General features: G+C 31.1%; 2 protein-coding genes across 2 annotated transcripts in view; both read right to left on the reverse strand.

The window, feature by feature from the left end:
• The window catches only part of LOC114327075 (uncharacterized), a 681522-nt gene that overhangs the window by 627598 nt on the left and 27784 nt on the right, over positions 1–26140 (reverse strand). The gene's annotated exons all lie outside the window — the stretch shown is intronic.
• LOC126886993 (lipase member J-like) overlaps positions 1–26140 on the reverse strand; it is a 66100-nt gene that overhangs the window by 19010 nt on the left and 20950 nt on the right. Inside the window, exon 2 of the mRNA XM_050654248.1 lies at positions 1670–1853. Within this exon, the coding sequence (XP_050510205.1) occupies positions 1670–1853 (184 nt within the window). The remainder of the gene's footprint in view (positions 1–1669; positions 1854–26140) is intronic.

Genomic DNA, 26140 nt, shown 5'->3' on the forward strand with positions numbered 1-26140 from the left:
TTGTATTGTTCCCCATCATCCTTCTAATAAATGCATTTTGGTTTCAATAGAGTTCACATATTTTTTTATAATAATTGATATCGATGTTATTTTCTTGTAAACACTCTATCAGTTTTTCGTGATTGACTTTATCAAAGGCCTTTTTATGATCTGTGAAACACAAATATGCACAATTTTGTTGATCGCGACATTGTTGCAGAAGCACAATAAAAATAAACAAAGCCTCTTGAATTCCCAAGCATTCCTGAAGCCAAATTGTTATGAGCCTATACGCTGTGAGCTCGTATGTAGAGGGGATATTTACAAATTCGCGAGCGCCAGTATAGTGGCAAGTCTGTAAACGTTTACCGGAAATTTGACATAAATGTCAAAGTGATTAATTTAAATTTAAAAGTAAAAACATTAATTATAAAAAAATATTAGTTGGTCAAAGCTGTGGTATATATTTTTACCTTAAATATACTTACGTTTTAAATACTGAATTTAAGCTTTTTTAGTGTTTCGTAAAATTTAATTATAAATTAATCTATTAATCGTAGCGCCATCTACACGATAATTGTGAAAGTATCCGGAGTAAGAAATGAATATTTCATTAATAGAACGTTTAAATGATTAGCAAAATCTTAAAAAAATCGATTAAAATTTAATTACTTTTTTGCCTTAAGTGTTAAGCGATAACAATTAAATAATAAATTTAAAAATTACCGGTGAAAGTTGAATTAGTAATACGCTAGAAGCGCCACCAGCGAAGCTCAGACCGTATATCCTCTCCGTACCTTTTTATAAATTCTGTTATAAATAATTATTTTCAGAAATAACTTTAATTTACATATAATAGTCCAGTCTTCAGAGATGAAAATGCTACTGAATCTCAAAAAATCAAACGAAAAAGCTGAATTTTGCTGATAATGTCAATTTTATTCCTTCTTTTCCTTTGGCTTTTACATATGGCTTCTTTTCCTTTGGTCATAATAATTTTTTTTTGTAAAAGCTCATAGTTTTTGAGTTATACGCGAAAAACTGCTTTAAAACATGCATTTTTTTACGAAAAAATAAAATCTTTGAGCTTTAATAACTCAAAAAGTATCGATTTATGTTAATAACTTTATACAACAAATTTTGCTTAGAATTTATCCCTCTATCGAGTTATGGTAGTTATGGTATTATTTTTAATAAAATAATTTTTACCCCCGAAAAGAGGTGGCATCCACTCCCAGGATAAAAGCGCAAGTTAGCATGATGTCACCTTTGTTCCTTGGGGTATCCTCTAACTGCTCACCAATTTTCATGAAAATCGATGGAGATTCAACGAAATCGGAGGTGAAAGCCTTCAGTGACTACACATAATAGGAAAATCTGATGAAAGATATCAAATTTTTACAAGTTGATACAAATTCTGTAAATAATTTATATAGTATTTTGTTTATAGGATTGAGCCACAAATGTTAACATGCCACAAGGAAACGGTTTAGAACTTTACTAAAAAATTAATACATATAATAATTTCAATACAATTTGAATAATTTGTACATACTTTGTTTATTGTTAAAATAATAATTTTGTCATAATTGAGTCATGTTAATTACACATTAAACCTAATTACCCCATTATTATAATTAATTAACTAAATTTTCCAATAAATCTGAATCGCTTTGAACGAATTACTCACCTAATGATACGTTTCCTCTATTAACCCAACCGAAAGCACTCATAGCGATGCCATGTACAATAATGATGGGATTCTTTTGGGTTATTTTTGAGTAGGACCTTTCGACCAGCACCCGGTATCCATCTTCAGTGGTAAGATAATGTTCTTCGGCTGTAAAGCCAGGCCAACTCTGAATTAGCTCGGTCTTTAACAATATTTAATACATTAGAAAATATATTTTTGAAATTTTGATTTATTTGTAAGTATATTTTCCATGGTTAATATCTTCTTTTCCGTAAATAAGATGAAAAATCAGAAAAAAATATCAAGCAGGAGACTTTCAGTGAATATAAAAGTCAGTCTTACAGTTTTAATTAAGGAAGTAGGTCTGCATCCCGCGTATGAAAAAAAAGTTGATTATTAGCAAGCTGAAAATTTGTTAATAGCTTAAGAGTGTCTAGTCGGATAAACTTTGATATATGGGAACACTGGAACAGGGGCAGTTTTAATTGTGGAACTGGTTAAAAATTTGGAACGGCCAGACCACGAAAACGGCACATTTATTTTGTCCGACAGAATAGACTTAAACTCTCCGAACAGATATTAAACTCTCATGCAAAAATCAGACTGCTATTTATCACCTGTCATAATTCCTGTTATTTGACATATTCTACATGTTCCACTCATTAAAACGCCCATTTGGTGATAAATAGCAGTCTGATTTTTGCATGAGAGTTTAATCTCTGTTCGGAGAGTTTAAGTCTGTTCTGTCGGACAAAATAAATGTGCCGTTTTCGTGGTCTGACCGTTCCAAATTTTTAACCTGTTCCACAATTAAAACTGCCCCTGTTCCAGTGTTCCCATATATCAAAGTTTGTCCGACTAGACACCCTTAAGCTATCAACAAATTTTCAGCTTGCTATTAATCAACTTTTTTTTCATACGCCGGATCCAGACTTAAAGGGGGTTAAGTGGCATACTATTTTAAAGAGCATTTAACCCGGCACCTGCGTGGTTTTGAAAGGCGTCAACTGCCACTTGTAAATATTTTCTGTGATCTACTTGTTTATAAACAAAATAATGTGTTGAGTTACATAAGTATATAAAAAAACATGTTTTATTAACTTATTAGCTACTAATATATTATAAAAGTTAAAAAATAAAATTAAAAAGGTGTTATTAGCAAACTAGCAAGTGCCAACACATAATAAATGAAGTGAAGTAAAATATCTAAAAAAAATTAAGATTCATTGAGAATAGAGACTATGTTAATAATTTAAATCAGTTATTACAATAAAAAAATGTAAATCTGACCTGTTAACTAAAAAAATAAAAAAAATTAAAAACTTAAACATAAAATCCTTTATAAAAGGTATATTTGTTAAAAGGTTTTATGTTTTTGTAATGGTATACAGCCAACTACAGGAAATTTTTCTTCGTGGATTTAAAAACTTAAACTGCCAGGACCTCGATTTTTGACCCTTCGCTTCGTTATCGATCATTCGCTATCTGTACATTAAACAGATACGAAGCGAATACCTTCGATAACGAAGCGAAGGATCAAAAATCGAGGTCCAGATGATGACACCCCGATTCGATTTTAGAGCTATATAGTCGAGGAAATGAAGCTGAACAAAATGGCAAAACCTCGCAATTTTTTCGTCCAGCATCGATTTGTACAAAAATTTGAGATTAGGCTCATTTCACCATTTAGTTCATTTTCTATATTGAGCCGTTGTACGCTTTTGGTTTTTTAAGAGTAAAAAATACCCCTAATTGTAAAAAATTGTAAAATAATATTTTAAACTTTAATATTGTCAACATTTGGTTCTTATTAGTTACATAATGATTGGTTTATGCATTAAGATATACTAACATAATATTTCAACCCTTAAAACCACCCTTGTTGGAGCCATATATAAAAAATTTACTTCCTAAAGGAATAAAGAATAATGTCGGCTTACAACGATTTACATAAAAATTTGGATCATCTCACCCTGTACTTTATATTTTATGTCATGCCCAAGGGCGTTGATTATTTTTGGGGTGTAAACTACCCCTTATTATATATAACACAAATACAATACAATAATATGCACAATTACAAAAAAAATAGTTTTTTAGTCATCTTCCAGTATACGAACCGGTTCTGTGGTATTGAAACACGGTATGTGGTACATACATTGAAAACGTTTCATAAGCGGATTATTCGAATTTTTCGAAAAAAAAAAAATCGTTTTATAAACATAACTCCTTAATTTTTGGCGATAAATAGTTTTTTCAAAAACGATTTTGTAGGGTTTTTGATAAGACTGTGTTAATTAAATTCCGTAAGATCCTTTTAGTTTTTAATTGTGGTGGGTTTAAAGGGCTCGAATAAGGGGGTGTAGTTCGTAAATAGAGCAGCTATATCTCGCTAACTGTTCACCGTAATTAAAATCTATGTACAAGATAATTTAAGTTATTAACAAACTATTAATATTAATATATTAACTAACAATTGGTCAAATAGTTTAAAAGTTATTTCATTTGTTTATCCCAAATTCATTTTTTTTGCAACACTATAAGTCAGAAAATTAGGAGGTTACAGTAAGACTTCTGACGGTTTATGGAAGAAGAGCATTTATACTATTGACTTAATTAAAAAAATGACAAAAAGTAATCTTAAACAGTGTAAAATTATTTTGCAAAAACTTGTCGATTTTTCGCTTACTTATAAACAATTAGAATAACTTTTTAACCGTTACCCGCAGAAAAATTATTTTTTCATATTTGGAAAGAGTGAATTTTTATACACGTTTAGAAAGAAAAACAATTGTCCTAGGACAATTAGGGACAAAGTTAGCCCCCCTTTCTTTAATTCACATGTTTTTGCAAAATAATTTTGCAGTATTTAGAATTATTTTTTGTCATTTCTTTTAATTAAATTAATAGTATAAATATTCTTCTTTCATAAACTATCCAAAGTATTAGTGTAAGTTCATCATTTTCTTCTAATTACAAAAACCAACAAGCTAAGGTGAGACAAACGATAAGACAGAAAAAAAATGAACCCTGGGATCAAAACTGTCAAAAAATAAATACGTACATAGGAGGAACCAGAAGTACACAAAGCTGGAAACTTATTAAATCTCTTAGGACCAACGACAAGAAAAAAGATTTAATCTCACCAATTTCGTTAGAAGCATGGGACATGTACTTCAGTAAACTGTTACAAGAAGATCGAGTAGAATTCAAAATAAAAGATAATAACCAAAACATACGCGTTGAAGCATCTCCTATAAGAATCACGAAAAAGGAAGTAAAGGATATTTGTACTTCACTCAAAAACAAAAAAGCACCCGGACCTGGCAATATACCCTCAGAACTAATAAAAAATGGAACTGAAAAACTATATGAGCACCTGACAATACTCTTTCAAAACTGCATAAACAAAGTAGAGGTTCCAGCCGAATTTAAAACCTCTACCATTTCAACTTTACATAAAAAAGGAAACAAACAAAATTGCGATAATTACCGTGGAATAGCAGTTACTAGTACCATTAGTAAAATCTATGGGAAAATGATCAAAAATAGAATAGAAAGAGAATATACTGATATGGAGGCAGAAGAACAGGCAGGTTTTAGAGCTGGTAGATCGACCATAGACCACCTTTTTTGTATCACTCAACTTATAGAAAAAAAGGTTGCCGTAAATCAAGAAGTCCACTTTTTGTTTGTTGATCTAAAAAAGGCCTACGATAGCATCCCCCAAAATAAGTTATGGAACACTCTAAGACAAACGAACATCAACTCAAATCTCATAACAGCAGTGGAAAAACTATATGATAACGCCAACGCCAAAGTTAAAATAGGAACGAATGTTTCCAAAGGTTTCGTAGTAGACAAAGGACTGAAGCAGGGATGCTGCCTATCGCCGACACTTTTCAAAATATATCTGGAACAAGCATTGAAACTTTGGAAGCGGAAATGCAGCGGCATGGGTATACAATTAAATAATAACAACCTGTACACTCTATGTTTTGCTGATGATCAAATTGTGATTGCTAACGAATATGACGATCTGGAATACATGACTCGAAAATTAATCGAAGAATACAAAAAATGGGGATTAGAAGTTAACATAGATAAAACAATGTACATGAACATCGGTGGCAACGAGCAGAGTCTAATTTTAAATGACGGACAACACATTAAGTACAACAATAAATATTCTTATTTAGGAGTAGAAATCACGGACGACGGCAAATCAGATCAGGCTATAAAAAAACGAAACATTCAAGGTAGAAGGGCCATATCGCAACTAAATAGTATTATTTGGGATCGACATATATCCAAAAAAAATAAACATCGAATATACAACACTATTATAAAGAGCATAGTAATGTATGGAAGTGACGTGTGGCAATTAAAGACAACTACTGAAAGAACACTACAAGCCACGGAGATGGATTACTGGAGACGTGCCGCAGGAAAATCAAAACTCGAAAGAGTTAATAACCAACGTATACGAGAGATTATGGGAGTCACACATACGATTGTCGAAGATATAAGAGTACAACAATTAAAGTGGTATGGACATGTGCAGAGAATGCCAGAACACCGTCTGCCCAAACAGATTCTAGATTGGTCACCAAATGGAAAAAGAAAAAGAGGCCGACCCAGAAAGAGCTGGAGAGAAGGAATAGACAGAGAGATCCGAGAGAGAGGTTTAGACGAAGACCTTTGGGAAGATAGAGATGCATGGAGATTGGGCATCGGAAGACGTCGGAGGACGTTTTAAACCGATTATATATATATATATATATATATATATATATATATATATATATATATATATATATATATATATATCATCATTTTCTGACTTATAGCGTTGTAAAAAAAATTCATTTGGGATAAACAAATTAAATACCTTTTAAACTATTTGACCAATTGCTTTGAAATTTAGGGTATTATTTAAGCACCAGAAGTCTCAGCAATCTGTGTAATAAGAACGTTTTAAGTTAATTTTTACATAAGCTATGAATATTTATAAAAACTCAAAATTTATGATTTAGTTTGCAATTTTCTAAGCAACCAATAAAGATAGACTTATTCAGCGAACGCCATATTGAAGTTTTTTATACGATATATGAGTTTCTCACTCTCAAATTTGTTTAAAATACTTAACTTTTTGGTTATAGATGAAAAAACCGAAAATTTACTGTTTTTGATCTTCATTTGTTTATAACTATGAATATCATCAAAATCGGCTACAGGAAACATATAGGTTATTATTATTGATGTCCATACTACTCAAAAAATTTGGTTTCGGTCTGGAGGAGGTTGTGTCACCAACACGATATTTTTTTTTTCCTTATTTCTCTGAACTATTCTAACAACTTCTAATATACAAAAATAATCACACTTACTATGTTTTTATAAGGAACATACGAACAGTCCTTACTTAAAAAATGGTCGTAATCACTAAAAGTTGGACATATTTTTAAAGAACCAAAAGCACTAACATTACATATTAACAAACTAAGTACAATTTTTAACGGTAGACCCATTTTGCTTCAATGATAATAGGCGCAGTTGCACAAATGTATTTACCTACTTAGACTATGACACAAAAGTTGTCAAAACTAATTTTAATGAAAAAGAAAGTCACAAAATAAAATTGTCTGCATGCCAGTGATAATTCAAAAGTAAATTAGAAGGAGAAAGGAATTATTTTACTTATTAGTTAATTGATATTTGTAGTGGAAAATATAAATGTTTTTGATTGATATTGTTCGTCCGCTATAACTTTTCCCATGCGTCACGATTCATTCTGGCAAACGACAAAGTGGATTTTCTGTGCGATCATTTGGACTAGGTAAACCGGGTAAACGTAGTGGTAGGGGAGCCCAAGCGGGGATTTTTGCAGTTACTCGAGCGCGTCAGATTATCATATGGAGAGAAACCTGACCCCTTCAGATGTACCTCCACCATATATTGGCTCTTAACACAGGGGAGTTCGTTAAGGGGGGCCCGAAAAAAAAATCTATTCTTAAAAATACTCGAAATTGTCAGATTAAGATATGGTAAGTTAAGTATATGCAAAAGAGTGTATGTTTAAAAAATCTGACGATTTGAGCGGGGCGTAAGGAAATGGGTGAGTTAAAAAGTTTCACAAAAAAAAGCGAATAAATCGCAAAATGAACGTTAGATCGAAAAACTAAAAAATCCGTGTTCAATATTTTTCAAAAATATATCGAATGATACCAAACATGACACCCCACGGAGAGGGGTGGGGGGTAAATTTAAAATTTTAAATACAAATCCCGCGATATTTCGCAAAATAAACATTAGATCGAAAAACTGCAAAATACACTTAATCAATATTTTTGAAAATCTATCGAATGGTACCAAACACGACCCCCCACGGAAGTGGGGTGGGTGGTTACTTTAAAATCTTAAATAGGAGCCCCAAATTTTTATTCCAGATTTGGATTCTTTACGTAAAAATAAGCAACTTTTATTCGAAACATTTTTTCGAACTATGGATAGATGGCGCTATAATCGGAAAAACGATTGTTGGAAATGGAAAATTAAATTAAAAAATGGCAAGCGCCCACTAAAATGGAAAACTTTACTTAACTTTTTTTGGTTTTAGGACCTACTCTTCACAGCCCAATAGGTCCCCAAAGCGCTCGAGTGACTGCACGTTTAGCATACTTTGCTCCCCTACCATAACGGAAGAGGAAATTGTTGGTTTGAATTTGCAGCTGAAAAAGCCTGTGGTAATAAATATAATTTTTGATCAGAAATATAGATTCTGAGCGTCTTGGAAGACTGACGAAAGGTTATAGATCATAATAGGAACCAATAAATAAAAATAAATGATACAGTAAAACAACCTATTAGAATGGCCAAAGATCTAGTCGTTAACCCATTCGCTGCCGATAACGCGCCAGCGCGTGATGTGGTTATTTCAGTCAGGTGCCGTTCACGCGCCAGCGAGTATAGAATAGAAATATGCTTTATTGTCATGAAAAATTTAACAATTGCATAGACAAAGCTTGCAAGAATCATAAATAAAAACAATAACAAATACAATTTACTAAAATTATATAAATCGTCAATAGAAATAAAATATAATAAAGTGAAACAAAAAATAGTAACAATCTATTGCAAAATTAAAAAAAAATTGCAAATTGCGTAATCTACCTTAAGAAATTTAATAAGTTAAGCTGCTGCATACGGCACTCAAATATAGATTACGATTCTACTTATACATAAGAATACTGTAATTTCTTAGTGATTGGTTAAGAAACTCTGCTATTATGGTCTTTCAGATAAATAGGCTTTTGTCATTTTACGGAACTTAGGGAAAGATGTTGCAGATTTAAGTTGTAGAGGGAGATGGTTGTAAAGTTTTTTTGCAGAATATAATATAGATTTCTTTACTAACTCACTGGACAGGATCGGTAAATAGATGTCAAAAGTCATGTCATGTCTAGGTCTTGCTGGAAAGACGTGTAGCTGTTTACGAATTAAGCAAACAGTTTATAAAATATATAAAGAAGGTAGTGTTAGAACCCTGTGATCTTTGAAGTAGCTTCTACAATGTGTTGTTCTTTTAAGGCCAAACAGACATTTTATTGCTCTTTTTTGTAATTTACAAATAACATCGGATTGGGCAGCTGTACCAGAACTCCAAAAAGGAAGAATACATCGAAGATGGAACTCGAACAAAGAAAAATATGTTTTGTAGAATGTTTGTATTCCCTTCAGAGTTGTGACTGCATAAACTTCACTGATGATGCATAAGGATGCTGAAATAGTTGCTATATGGAGATGGTAGTCCAACTCTGAATCGAATATAAACAAAACCTGCCTTGAACCCTTTTTAATCTTTTTCATTTTACTCAGTTTTTGAGTATTTAGAAACTGTCTTTCGGTCCTTTTCCTAGACGAAGAGAAGGTAAATGCGTGGCCTAAGTGTCCTCTATTTGCTTTCTCCTATTTTCGTCGTCTCTACGTGATTATATATTGTAAAATCCGGAGATATGGGATGCAGCCAGAAAGCAGTTTATTAACGAAAAGTCTTAGATTTAAAATATTGTTTATTATATTTTTATTTCAATTATTCTAATTGTTTAAAAAGTAGTAAACTTTGTATCTGAGGCTTTTCGTTGTTTTCCTCGTAATACGAGAGATGTCGCTGTATTGCGTCTCAAAAGGTGGGTTCATTGCATCGCGATGTTTTGCCTTAAAAGAGGCAGAATGTTTGTATTCCCTTCAGAGTTGTGACTGCATAAACTTCACTGATGATGCATAAGGATGCTGAAATAGTTGCTATATGGAGATGGTAGTCCAACTCTGAATCGAATATAAACAAAACCTGCCTTGAACCCCCTTTTTAATCTTAAAGAAAAATATGTTATTTTGGAAGAGTCTAAATTCATTTCCCTCGAAACAGATCTTGTTGCAAAGCAAGCTGAGGATAGTTTCTTGCTTAACACATCGATATGAAGGGACCATTTAAGGTTGCTATCTAAAAAATACCAAGAAACTTTACAGAATCAACGATACTAATCCGGCTGTTATGAAAAAGTAAGAGTTGAAGAGCTCTTTTATAGGATAATGCTACTGTTTTATCTACGTTAAAAGAGGGTAAATTAGAATCGGACCAGGATTTTATTGTGAGTAGATCAGAAGTTATAGTAGCATGAAGAATTGCGATATTTGAGTTGCTCCAAGTGATACTGGTATCGTCAGCAAAAAGAAAAACTTTTCAATCGTTTTTTAAACTAGTGATGTCATTAATAAAGATAAGGAAAAGTAGAGGACCCAATACTGAACCTTGTGGTACCCCACATAAAACATTTTTGAGACTAGAGTCTGTATCATTTGCTCTAACCACTTGTTTCCTATTATCCAAGTAGGATTGAAACCAGTTCAAAGAAATACGTCGAATTCCATAGAAATCTAGCTTTTTTATGAAAATGTCGTAATTTATACAATCAAAAGCTTTGACATAATCACAAAAAACAGTGGCAGTGTGCAGATTATTGTTTAATGCTTGATAAACCTCATGTAGTACAGAAAACATGGCATCGGTGGTACATTTATTATTTAAAAAGCCGAACTGATTTTGTGATAAAATGTTGTTATCAACGAGAAAGGACATAAGTCGGGCTTTTATGAGTCTCTCAATAATTTTGGAGAGTACCGGTAGTAATACAATAGGTCTATAATTGCAGGCATTAGATTTTTCATCACCCTTATGAAGAGAAATAATGACAGCCTTCTTTAGGTACTCTGGAAATTTACCTTTCTCAAAAGAATCATTAATTAGAGAGATGAGGACTCCCAACACATTGTCTGGGAGATTTGAGTCAATTTTTATGGATAGTCCATCGGTAATACAGGAAGATTTGCTTTTGATACTACAGTGGAACCCCGTTAACTCGGATTAATCGGGACCGCGGCCGATCCGGGTTATCGAAAATTCGGGTTAGCCGGAGAAAATGGTAAAAATTATTAAAATATGGTATGCTTACAGATAAACTCCGTTATAATTGGCACACAGACACTTGTAAACCACGTTCGCGTTCCACACATACAAAGCGTCGTCGAGAGTCTCATTTTTAGCTTTCTTAGCTTTGCACCGATTGTCCAAACTGTCTTTTGTTATCATTTTGAAACAAAAACAACATTTTAAGTTTTATTGCCATTACGTAGACAAAAAATCACGCAAACACAACAAAATCTGAATATATTTACGCGGAACGAACAATGAGACTTTACTACACACACACAATACCGTCTCGCAACGAGAACGAACTTATGTTATTTAATAAGAGTGAAGACTAAGACCATTGTTTTAAAAAATAATTTTTTAATAGTCTTTTCTAAACAATGCTAGACAGTTTCAAGTAAATAAAGGATACTACATATGCCTATTGGTTTCGATAACACGAGAATGAGCGTTGTCTGCCATGCCAGTTATTTTTACTAAGGTATATTATGTATCAAATTACACAAATACGCATTATCTCTCATTGTATAATGTGTTTGACATTGAAAATTGAAACGAATGAACTACACAGGAATTCGCTAAAACGACAAATTTTTACGAAGAAAGTTTATTATGATAAATAAAATTAGCCTGAAAAATATAAGATATTATAGTATTCGAACAATATGTTTATAAGGAAAGATAAAAGAAAATATTTTAAGATGTTGAAAAGAAATTGGAAAATCCAGCATAAAGGACATACATTTTTATTGTTGTAATGTTTGTCTGATAAAAATCGGTCCGGGTTAGCCGGACTTCCGGGTTATCGGGGGCCGACTTATCGGGGTTCCACTGTATTGATTGTTTGGATCAGTTCAGATTTATCAACCGGTCTTATAAAGAATGAATTCAGTGATACGGTTATTCAGTTAGGTGCCGTTTAACAAACTGGTTCCTAGCCAATATTCCGGCAGCGAATAGGTTAAGCAACAAATATATAGAAAAACGTTCTACAAGTTTTGAAAGTGATTCACGTCAAAGACGACCAAAAACAACAAAAAGACCAGAAATCGTATGTCATTGGAAAATCATCGTCTGACTAAAATAGTTTTACTAGAAGCCTTAGGGATTTCATTGGACAGTGTAAGCAATCTTTTGACTAAAGTATTGGGTTTTAGAAAGCTGTATTCACAATGGGTACTGCATTTGCTAACAATGGAATAAAAACATATTCGAATGCGACTTCCTCCGCAACATTTAGAGCATTTTCAAAAGAATGAAGTGGATCAATTCATTTATGGAAAAAATCTACCATATTCACCAGATTTGGCCCTTAACGACAGCTATCTGTTTCAATGCCTAAAAAAATTCAATAACATCAATTGTTCATTAATTGGTGAAGTCATAACAACCGTTGAAACGTATTTTGTAGGACTTCCACATTCTCACTTCAGGGATAGAATTCATAAATTGGAATCTCGTTGAAACAAATGAATGGACGTTAATGGATAGTCTGGGCTGATTATCGGAGAATAGGCCATTTTTGGGAAAAGTTATTTACCAGCAATTTTATTGCTGGAATCGAATTATAAGATTCTATATATTAATAATGTAGGTATGCAAAGTCCTCAGATAGTGTGCTACTTTTTATTATAAACAAAATGGCGCCCGAAAATCGTGTTTTTTCAATTATTGCTCTATAACTCCGAAGATTTTAATTTTACAACAAAAACACCCAAATAAAAATTCACCGTGATTAAATTCTGCATAGAGACGTGTTTTTCCCGATCTGCGCGGATGAAAATTTTCCTCGGAAAATGCGGGTTTTCCCAACAAAATCTTTAATTTTCAAATAAAGTTTTAGATAAATAATTATCTACCAATAATTAAATAATTTGGTGACTTAAAAGCCTTCTTGGCTTAAATTATAGTTCCAGAAGCTGATGAAAATTAAACGAATATTTTAGCAACAATTCAATTGTTAATTGATAATTTACGGCCGCAATAATAACCAAAATAACTACGATACACTGATCAAACTTTGAAATCTTATAAAGATGAGATGCCTATTTAATATTTTGTAGACAAAATATAAATTTTTTATTTTTTTGCATTATCTTTAAATGTTTAAAAAAAAATAGTTATAAACAAATTAACGTTTCTCAGAAAGTTTTTATTATATTGTAATTTTAAAAAATAGCTAAAATGCGCATTTCAAATATCTTGAAAATGAATGGTTTAATACTTTTTTGCAACCATTTGCAAAAAAGTTATGAAACAGCAAAGTAAACATACGATTTCTACGATGTTTATAATTTTTTTTAATTCTTTCAAAGCGTAGAAGTGAGTTTAAAGTACAAGCTAATTATTTACAAAAAATATCGATTATCAGTTTAATGCTTATATTTTAATTAAAGATTATAAATATATTTTTTTGTAATTTACACGCGCGAAAGTAGAATAATACAGCACTGTAACTAAAATTTTCACTCGGAGCGACGACGGGCCGCGCGAGACGTACACTTTTATAAATAATGCATGCTGCGTGTCAGTCGCTTCGAGTGAACATTTAAGCTCCGACTCTGTATCCTACTTTTGCGCTAAAAATTACAAAAAAAAAGTATTTTTAATCTTTGATTAAAATATAACCATTGCACTAATTTTTGACATTCTTTGTGTGTAATTATATTATACCATAGACTCACTTTTAAGCTTTGAAACAATTAAAACAAATTATAAACAACGGAGTAAACGTATATTTATTTTGCTGTTTCATAACTTTTTTGCAAATGGTTGGAAATTTTTTTTAAAGCATTCATTTTCAAGACCTATGAAATACGCATTTTAAGTATTTTATAAAATTAGAATATAATAAACAATTTCTGAGAAATGTTCATTTTTTATAACAATTTCTTTTAAACATTTAAAGATTATGCAAAAAAATGAAAAATTTATATTTTGTCGACAAAATATTAAATAGGCATCACACCTTTATAATCTTTCTAAGTTTAATCAATGTCTCATGATTATTTTGGTTGTTATTGCGACTGTAAATTGTTAATTAACAATTGAATTGTTGCTAAAATATTCGTTTCATTTTCACCGGCTTCTGAATTTATAATCTATACTAAGAAAGCTTTTATTTCACAAAGCTATATAATTATTGATAAATAATTACTGGCCCAAAAAATTTATTTGAAAATTCGAGATTTTGTTGGGAAAACCCACATTTTCCGAGGAAAATTTTCGTCGGAGCAAATCGGAAAAAACGTACTTCTATTTAGAATTAAATTGGGGTGAATTTTTATTTGAGTGTTTTTGGTGTAAAGTTAAAATCTTCGGAGTTAGAGAGCAATAATTGAAAAAAATAAGATTTGTCGGCGCCATTTTGTTTATAAAAAAAGTAGCACAGTAACTACGGACTTTGCATACCTATATTAATAATACCTATATAGGATCTTATAATTCGATTACAGCAATAAAATTGCTGGCAAATAACCTTTCTTTGTACTTTACTAAGAATACCAGCGTATTATAACTTTTTTTTTTTTCAAAATTTAAAGATTATGCAAAAAAAAAAGAAAAATTTATATTTTGTCGATAAAATATTAAATAAGCATCTCATCTTTATAATCTTTATAAGTTTGATAATTGTATCATGATTATTTTGGTTATTATTGCGATCGTAAATTGTTAATTAACAATTGAATTGTTGCTAAAATATTCGTTTAATTTTCACCGGCTTCTGGAATTACAATCTATACCAAGAAAGCTTTGACGTCACTAAGTTATTTAATTATTGATTAATAATTACTTACCTAAAACTTTATTTGAAAATTAAAGTTTTTGTTAGGAAAACCCGCATTTTCCGAGGAAAATTTTCGTCGGAGCAAATCGTGAAAAACATATCTCTATGCAGAATTTAATTGCGGTGAATTTTTATTTAGGTGTTTTTGTTGTAAAGTTAAAATCTTCGGAGTTATAGAGAAATAATTGAAAAAAATACGATTTGTCGGCGCCATTTTGTTTATAAAAAAAGTAGCACACTATCTGCGGACTTTGCATACCTATATTATTAATATATAGGATCTTATAATTCGATTCCAGCAATAAAATTGCTGGTAAATAACTTTTCCATGAATTTTGCTAATTAGCCCAGAGTATAAATGATAAAGTATATTTCATACCATAAAATTGTGTTTTCTTATCGAACCGAAAAACGTATTTGCAGAAAAAATAGCAATAGCCCGATCAGGGAACACTAAATTTTACGAAAACCTCCAAAAAAATAAAGGAAGGATGAAAATTTGGGAATAGGTAGTTGAAATTGTCTATTATTATAATAAGAAAAAGTTTACAATTCTACATACCCTCCATTTTACAAAAATTGGGAAATGCAGGGTGAAAAATATTTTCTCAAGGGTGAAAAAATATACGTTCAAAATAGGCCCGGAATTGGATAAAATGACTAAATCTAAGTAACTTTTGTTCTATAGAGTTTTTTCAATAAGTCAATACTTTTCGAGTTATTTTCGAGTCAATATGTTCATTTTTAACAAAAAAAAAAGAATGTGTGTGTACTTTGTACGCACGTAAGAAGTTATACTTCTATTATATGATTTAAACGAAATTAATATACTTTTTATTTATATTTTGTTTAAATATTAAACTAATTTATACTTACTACTTCTCAAACATTTTTATTAGAACAGTGCCAAAAATTAAAATAATAAAAGAATAAATCACACACAAACACATTAAACAAGCCACAAATGATGTCTGAACATTAATTGTCGAAAATTTTTTTAACTAAATACGTATTTTCTGAAAATACAATTATATAATAAATATACTTACAATCATAAAATGTATTAAAAAAAAAACAAAAAAGGAAGTTTCTATTGGGACTCGAACCAGCGCTGATAAGCGCGGTTGGTATTGGAATTCATTCGCCTTCAACGCTTAGCCACAGACACTATGTGTCATTATTTACGAAGATCGACTAACTAAACGGATTAAACTTGTGATATTTTGATATTTTGAAAATTTTGATCAAATTATTTTAATTTTGAATTGAAATGATTTACAATTGAAAAAATACAACAAAACATAGAGTAAGAAAACAATATATTAGGTGAATATTGATAGAAATTTTGATGGTAATCAAATTATATAAATTAAAGTATTACATACTATGTATTTTGGCAGATCAAATAGGTAGGTTTATACCCATGATACATTAACAATTATTACGTACCTGTTGCTTTTAAAAACTATTTAAAAGTCACTACAATATTATAAACTTTCTTGTTTCTGTCCTCACAACAATAAAACTAATATATTATACATTTGTTTACCTTTACCTTTACCTCCAAACCACAGCTGTCATACAGCTGCCATATCGGATAATTTTTGATATGTCATTTGAACATCCAATCAGAACAAAGTTATAATGCGCATGCGCCGGGCTGATAGGTTTTAACATATAAAAATTCACCCTCTATCGCCGGTAAAGAAGTATAACTTCAAAAACATGTTTATGGACTGTTTTTCGCAGTTAACTCAAAAAGTAAGTACTCTAGCGAAAAACATATTCTTGGTAAAAATATAGCTTGTAAAAAATTGAAAAAAATGGTGTACGCGTGAGGTCTGCACACCCAGTATAAGCAGAGTTGTAGCTAATGATAAGTAGGTTCTTCTTCGTCAAATTCCAAATCGAATATTTCAATGTGAAATAACCAAAAAACAGAACACTTTTCGGGAAAAATTACAAAACATTACAACTTTTTTAAAGTGTTTAAAAAAAAGGTTTATTTTTGTTTTTTAAAAATTTCTAACATTAAAAATAAGTGAGTTACGCTCAAAATATTGTTGGTCCCTTTTATTTTTTGGTACAAAAATCGCGAAAATAACCCCCTAATTAGCTTCTAAAATAAAATTAATCGTAACCGCTTCACAAGTTAATTTACTTATGTATTGTTTATATTATCTATAAGTTTCATTGGTTCAAAGTGCTCAGTTTTGAAAAAAACTGGGTTTAAAATAAAACATTTTTTTAATTTTGAAAAAAAAATGGAATTGTTCATTGAATTAACTTAAAATTATTAGTAATACCAAAAATCTTAAAGAGTAATAAAATGTACGTTTTGCTTTTCTGAATCTTTTTCCTTTTTTGTTTTCTTGTTATACTAAAATTGATTATGCTATGGCTGTTCAAAAATTGAGTAAACTCGTGATTATTTACTCGTTAAAGCCACTTTAACTACAGCTTTTACAAAAATAAGCACTTTGAACCGATGAAACTTACAGATCATATAAATAATACATAAGCAAAGCAACTTGTGAAGTGGTAATGATAAAATTTATTTGTGATGCTAATTTGGGGGTGATTTTAGCGATTTTTTTACCGAAAAATTAAAGGGACCAACCATATTTTATGCGTAACTCACTTACTTTTAATGTTACCAGTTTTTTTAAAAAACAAAAATAATCCTTTTTTAAACACTTTAAAAATGTTGAAATGAATTTCCCCGAAAAGTGCTCCGTTTTTTGGTTATTTTACATTGAAATATTCGATTTAGAATTTTCTTAAGAACCTACTTTTAATTAGCTACAACTCTGCTTCTGCGGGGACTACAGACCTCAAGCGTACACCATTTTTTTCAGTTTTTATAAGCTTTATTTTTGTTAAGAATATTTTTTTCGCTGAAATACTTACTTTTTGAGTTATCTCCGAAAAACCGTCCAAAAACATGTTTGTTAAAAATGAACATATGCACTTGCAAATAACTCGAAAAGTATTGACTTAGGGAAAAAACTCTATAGAACAAAAGTTGCTTAGAATTAGTTATTTTATCCAATTCCGGACTTATTTTGAATGTATATTTTTCACCTTCGAGAGAGGAATATTTCCCTCTATTTTTGAAAAATGGAGGGGATGTAGAATTGTAAACTTTTTCTTATATAATAATAGACAATTTCAACTACCTATTCCCAAATTTTTATCCTTCCTTTATTTTTTTGGGGTCAGATTTTTCTTTGATCGGGCATAGCGACTTCTATCTATTTCAATGCCTAAAAAAATTCAATAACCAATTGTCAAATCATGAAGATTAATTGGTGAATTGTATTGTACGATATCGAACCGAAAAACTTATTTGCAGGAAAAATGACAATGACCAAAAAGAAAAAGAAATCTTACAAATAGTGGAAAAAAAGAGATTGATAACCATGCTAGGTCCAATAAAAACACATCAAAATAAATTAGGATTAGAACAAATACAGAGATTAAGAAATTATAAAAGAATGCAAAAAATGCGAGGAAAAACTACCAAGAACCCAATTCGGGCTATTTCACACTCTGGGAACAAAAGAAGCTTTTCTTGCCATGAAATTACTATTCAAGAGATGAAGGGATAATAATTCTGAAATACACATATTATGCTTAATAGACAATCACACAACTTCAGTTGTAAAGAAGCGAAAAAAGAAACGTCAAATTTTACTTTTTTGAATACCAACTATTAACACCATTTTTCTCAGTGTACCTTTTTCTACTTACTATATTTCGTTCTGCATCGGGATTGTTAAAACACTTTTTGTTAAACAATTTGTCGTAATCTCGAAATGTAGGACACACCCGAGCGGTGATTGCACCGGTAAAGTACTGAAAAACAACTAAAAGATATGTTCTGACCAACATACTCGATTTCTGATGAGTGACTGGGAGATAAATTAATTGAAGTTCTTCTGAAATTGGACCTATTTACGCGAATCAGTACTGTACAAATTCAGAGGTTTTTAAGATGTATAAAAAATCATCAAACATTGCTATACCAATTAAGAGGATGGGTACGTATTTTCGGCTGCAATGCTATTCAAATGGGGATTCATTTTTTTCAAATCCTGAGAAAACTAATAAGTATTTTTGAAAAATTTAAACGCAGAATGAAAGATTACGTTATTGGCGAGGGCCGAAAGTCCCTGAGAACTTCTATAATGTTTAATTTAATAAGTTACAGGGGTGAAAAACTAAGATAAAATGCAGTGTGATTTTGAATTTCAAATATCTCATTCAAAAGAAACTTTTTATTTATTCTAAGGGACTTTCGGCCCTCGGTAATAATATAGTCTTTCAATCTGCGTTTAAATTTTTCAAAAATATTTATTGTTGTTTCAGGATTCGAAAAAAATAAACACAACGTCCTTGCTAATATTTCCAAATATATCTTTGTCATACAACACACTCAGTCGAATAGAATATTGTCAGCATACTGTCAGTCAGACAGTGACAATCAGTGACAATTTTAAATATTTGACATGGCATCGGGAATATTTTGAGTTTTTGATTAAATAATATTGATATAATATAGTGTATTTGATAATTAATTGATTTAAGACGTGAAATTAATAAAAAGTTATTTATTGTGTATTATTTGTGGAAGATCCAAGCAGAGAATACATCAGGATAATATATTCTGTGATCCAAGTATTTTGTTGTTAAAGATGTTCAAAATTGTAAGTGTTTCTTAGTAAAATATATTATTAAAAAATCACTTTAACACTTTTCCTCGTTTCTCGATTGAATATTAGTTTTTGTTGGACATATAAATTATTACAATCACTGAATACATAGTTAGTGAAAAAATTATCACATTTATTAACTAAATTAATAATTTGCAATTATCAAAATAACAGTTATCCAAGAACATTCAAAAGCCATCTCTTTAAATTAATGATGACATTTTCAAGTAGAATGACATTCTAGTAATGTTTACATATCCATACCAGTGTGAATTTTACTACACGTAATTTGCCGTGTAAAGACAGAAAAAGTAGGGATACCCGTAAAATATTTGCGAATTATGTACCGATGGTCTTAGTATTATTGTTTAAATACGTACCTAAATTATGTATGTACAATAGTATATTGTACAACAAGAGAGAAAAAAGACATATTTCTCACGAGCGCAGAAGTTTATTGGCACGAGCCGAGGTACGAGGCGAGGCAAATCAAGCGAGGGAGAAGTATGTCGTTTTCTCGCGTGTTGTACACTGTACTTTTTCTATGGATGCGTTTTTGTCAAGAGTTCAAACTTCGAAATTAAATCATTTAGGTGCTTTTAGGTAGATTATTGCCAAAATTGAAATAAAATACATATTATAGTTACCAGTTATATTTGAACAGTTTTGAAAGGTAATTCCTGGTAAGTTTTGATTTGACACATTTTATTTGACAACAATATTTGTGTTTGTATTGTGCATGTTACCATGGAAACCGCGATTCTACGTATAGAACCCGTGAGAAAAAATATTTCTCACTGCAATGGCCGACTTTTCTCACAGCCTGAGAAATTGTTCGTTTTGAATGTATGTAGGTAAGTAATGAGAGAAGTTGCACATTGTATAGCATCCATAGAAAAATATTATTTGTTGGGTATTCAGTGAATAGACGAAGCAATAAAGTAATAAAATCGGCCTTACCTCCGAAAAAAAAAGAACAAGACGGATCTTAATAATTCTTTTTGCATTCGATTCGTGAATGCGCCAGGAAACTTTGTGACCCCGAGCCATAATATAATATTGAAAAACTGCCTACAAAAAATGCATTCTGAAAGTGCATCTTAAACAGACAATAAAAAAAATTCAGAACTGGTCAATTATCGGCGGAAATGAGTTCAATTTTGTTACTTGGGGGTTTTTGGGGTCGCTGAAAACGAATATGAAGTCAAAAGTAATCTCCGGAGTACCTGGTGCCCAGGGTACCTACTGTTTACCTCGTTTTGTGAAGTTTTCGGCAAATTCATTAAAAATTAGGTAGTCAAAAATCATTACTCGGGGTTGTTTGGGGCCGCTAAGGACGAGTATGACATCGAAAGTGATTTTCGGAGTTCCTGGTGCCCAGGGTACCTACTGTTTACTTCTCTTGTGGAGTTTTCGGCAAAAAACTTATTCAAAAATTAGTCAAAAATAATTACTCGGAGCTTTTTGGGGTCGCTAACGACGCATATGGCATCGGAAGCGATCTCTGGAATACCTGGTGGCCAGGGTACCTACTTCTTATGGAGTTTTCGGCAAATTCATTAAAAAATTAGCCAAAAATCATTACTCGGGGGGTTTTGGGTCGCTGACGACTAATATGATATCAGAAGTGATCTACGGAGTACCTGGTGCCCAGGGTACCTACTGTTTACTTTTTTTGTAGAGTTTTCGGAAAATTCATTAAAAAATTAGCCAAAAATCATTACTCGGTTATTTTTGGGATCGATAAAGACGAATATGGCATCGGAAGCGATCTCTCGAATACCTGGTGGCCAGGGTACCTACTTCTTATGGAGTTTCCGGCAAATTCATTAAAAAATTAGCCAAAAATCATTACTCGGGGGTTTTTGGGTCGCTGACGACTAATATGATATCGGAAGTGATCTACGGAGTACCTGGTACCCAGAGTACCTACTGTTTAACTAGTTTTCTGGAATTTTCGACAAATTCATTAAAAAATTAGTCAAAAATCATTAGTCACGAGATAAACAGTGGGTACTCTGGGCACCAGGTACACCGGAGACCATATTCATCGTCAGAGACCCCAGAAACCCCTGAGTAATGAGTTTTGACTAATTTTTTAATGAATTTGCCAAAAACTCCAGAAAACGAGGTAAACAGTAGGTACCCTGGGTACCAAGTACTCCGTAGAGCACTTCCGATGGCATAGTCGTCGTCAACGACCCAAAAACCCCAGAGTAATGATTTTTGGCTAATTTTTTAATGAATTTGCCGAAAACTTTATAAGAAGTAGGTATCCTGGGCACCAGGTATTCTGGAGATCACTTCCGATGTCATATTCGTCGTTAGCGACCCCAAAGACCCCGAGTAATTATTTTTGACTAAGTTTTTAATAAATTGTTTGCCGATAACTCCACAAGACGAGGTAAACAGTAGGTACCCTGGGCACCAGGGACTCCGGAAATCACTTTTGACGTCACATTCGGTTTCAGCGACCCCAAAAACCACCGAGTGACAAAATTGAACTCATTTCCGCCGATAATTGACGAGTTCTGTATTTCTTTTATTGTCTGTTTGAGATGCACTTTAAGAATGCATTTTGTGTATGCAGTTTTTCAATATTATATCATGGCTGCGGGTCACAAAGTTTTCTGGCGCATTCACGAATCGATTGCAAAAATAATTTTTAACATCCGTTTTGTCCTTTTTTTTCGGAGCCTCAACTAAAACATATAGATCATTAACCGTTTTGTTTGTTTTGTTTTGTGAAAATCGAGATTTAATAGATATGTACTAAAAGATATATGTACTAAGAGGAAATTAACTGGGATTTATAAAAAGCTTTGGCATTAGAGACGCAGCTTTACTAAAACCCCTCAGTCCTATGCATGTTGATTCAAAACTTGTGTCGTACTATTTGGGTACTCTCTCCCAGATAGGAAGTCATTCTTGTTTGATCAGTAGTTTATTTTTGCTGGTATAAATCTTCCCTGGTATTCTCCGTTTTCATATTTCAATAATCTTTTCCTAATAATTCTTGCAAGTATTTTATAGACCACTTCGTACCCTTTCAGACTGGGACACTGGTGTCTCACACCGGTGTCCGCCACCGTGCAGCAAAGCACTGTTTTAAATGAACGACTACAGACGAGGCACTTTTGAGTGTTTGCACCATATTTTTCGACTATTTGATCCAAGTTTAAAGCTACCTGCTCATAAGTAATTCTTACATTCAATGTTTCAATTTATACTATTTCTTTCGATTGCTGTGTTTATTTTTTCCTTTTTCATGTCACATTCCTTTTCCTTACCGTTTTGATATATTTCTTCAGTTGTTCTTCTTCTATTAGTTTTTTGAAAATTTTACTCTAATATCTTCTGTTAATTGCAGTTTTCTTCTTTTACTCTGGGCTAATTAGCAAAATTCATGGAAAAGTTATTTACCAGCAATTTTATTGCTGGAATCGAATTATAAGATCCTATATATTAATAATATAGGTATGCAAAGTCCGCAGATAGTGTGCTACTTTTTTTATAAACAAAATGGCGCCGACAAATCGTATTTTTTTTCAATTATTGCTCTATAACTTCGAAGATTTTAACTTTACAACAAAAACACCCAAATAAAAATTCACCGCAATTAAATTCTGCATAGAGATATGTTTTTCACGATGTGCTCCGACGAAAATTTTCCTCGGAAAACGCGGGTTTTCCTAACAAAAACTATAATTTTCAAATAAAGTTTTAGGTAAGTAATTATTAATCAATAATTAAATAACTTAGTGACATAAAAGATTTCTTGGTATAGATTGTAATTCCAGAAGCCGGTGAAAATTAAACGAATATTTTAGCAACAATTCAATTGTTAATGAACAATTTACGATCGCAATAATAACCAAAATAATCATGATACATTGATCAAACTTATAAAGATAATAAAGATGAGATGTTTGTTTAATATTTTATCGACAAAATATAAATTTTTCTTTTTTTTTGCATAATCTTTAAATTTTGAATAAAAAAATAGTTATAATACGGAGTCTAATTAGTAAAGTACAAAGAAAAGTTATTTACCAGCAATTTTATTGCTTTAATCGAACTATAAGATCCTATATATTATTAATATAGGTATGCAAAGTCCACAGATAGTGTGCTACTTTTTTTATAAATAAAATGGCGCTGACAAATCGTATTTTTTTCAATTATTGCTCTATAACTCCGAAGATTTTAACTTTACACCAAAAATACTCAAATAAAAATTCACCCCAATTTAATTCTACATAGAGGCATGTTTTTCCCGATTTGCTCCGACGAAAATTTTCCTCGGAAAATGTGGGTTTTCCCAACAAAATCTCGAATTTTCAAATAAATTTTTTGGGCCAGTACTTATTTATCAATAATTATATAGCTTGGTGAAATAAAAGCTTTCTTGGTATAGATTATAAATTCAGAAGCCGGTTAAAATGAAACGAATATTTTAGCAACAATTCAATTGTTAATTAACAATTTACAGTCGCAATAACAACCAAAATAATCATGAGACATTGATCAAACTTAGAAAGATTATAAAGGTGTGATGCCTATTTAATATTTTGTCGACAAAATATAAATTTTTCATTTTTTTGCATAATCTTTAAATGTTTAAAAAAATTGTTATAAACAAATTAACATTTCTTAGAAATTGTTTATTATATTCTAATTTTAAAAAATACTTGAAATGCGTATTACATAGGTCTTGAAAATGAATGCTTTAAAAAAAATTTCCAACCATTTGCAAACAAGTTAGGAAACAGCAAAATAAATATACGATATCTCCATTGTTTATAATTTGTTTTAATTGTTTCAAAGCTTAAAAGTGAGTCTATGGTACAATCTAATTACTCACAAAGGATGTCAAAAATTAGTGCAATGGTTATATTTTAATCAAAGATTAAAAAAAATTTTTCTTGTAATTTTTAGCGCGAAAGTAGGCTTGATACAGAGCCGGAGATAAAATGTTCACTCGAAGCGACTGACACGCTTAAACTCGCGCGAGTTGTGTATGTGGGAGGGTAGCTACGGTACTGTATTATTCTACTTTCGCGCGTGTAAATTACAAAAAAATATATTTATAATCTTTAATTAAAATATAACCATTAAGCTGATAATCGATATTGTTTTATAAGTAATTAGCTTGTACTTTAAACTCACTTCTACGCTTTGAAAGAATTTAAAAAAATTATTAACACTGTAGTAATCGTATGTTTACTTTGCTGTTTCATAACTTTTTTGCAAATGGTTGCAAAAAAGTTTTAAAGCATTCATTTTCAAGATATTTGAAATGCGCATTTTAGCTATTTTTTAAAATTATAATATAATAAAAACTTTCGGAGAAACGTTAATTTGTTTATAACTATTTTTTTAAACATTTAAAGATTATGCTGAAAAATAAAAAATTTATATTTCCTCGACAAAATCTTAAATAGGCATCTCATCTTTATAAGATTTCAAAGTTTGATCAGTGTATCATAATTATTTTGGTTATTATTGCGACCGTAAATTATTAATTAACAATTGAATTGTTGCTAAAATATTCGTTTAATTTTCACCAGCTTCTGGAACTATAATTTAAACCAAGAAGGCTTTTAAGTCACCAAATTATTTAATTATTGGTAAATAATTACTTACCTAAAACTTTATTTGAAAATTAAAGATTTTGTTGGGAAAACCCGCATTTTTCGAGGAAAATTTTGGTCGAAATAGATCGAGAAAAACACGTGTCTATGCAGAATTTAATCACGGTGAATTTTTATTTGAGTGTTTTTGTTGTAAAGTTAAAATCTTCGGAGTTCTAGAGCAATAATTGAAAAAAACACGATTTTCGGGCGCCATTTTGTTTATAAAAAAAGTAGCACACTATCTGAGGACTTTGCATACCTATATTATTAATATATAGGATCTTATAATTCGATTCCAACAATAAAATTGCTGGTAAATAACTTTTCCCAAAAATGGCCTATTCTCCGATAATCTGCCCAGACCATTTTCAATATCCGTGCCTTTCCGTTCACAATAACTTCGTTAGTTTGGTCTTATTTTGCTATTTTAAATATATTTTTTGCAAATTTATCTTTTATTTTCTTATTGAATATACATATACATATAATATTTTCTGATTATATTATTAGACACGTATAGCTCGTGGGTAAAACTGACTCTGTACATGCAGCAGCCAAAGTGTAGGAGAGCTCTAAGGATTTTGTCATAAAAAATGATCAGGCCTTAAAAGGAGGAACATGAGCAAACTATAAGCAATTAGTAAAGAAACTTTAACTAAAATTGTCCTTATAATAAGTATATTTTTTCTAATTTGAAAAACAAAAATGTTTTTCTTATTACTATTATTTTAATACTCTACTACACCACGAAAGGTTAAGGTTCAAATTAAATACATAAAATATTAATTTCAAGGTTTATAAAGAACAGGAATATTTAAATATTATGTAAATATGTAACAC

Source organism: Diabrotica virgifera, chromosome 6, assembly GCF_917563875.1.
Source record: "Diabrotica virgifera virgifera chromosome 6, PGI_DIABVI_V3a".
Taxonomy (NCBI): Eukaryota; Metazoa; Arthropoda; class Insecta; order Coleoptera; family Chrysomelidae; genus Diabrotica; species Diabrotica virgifera.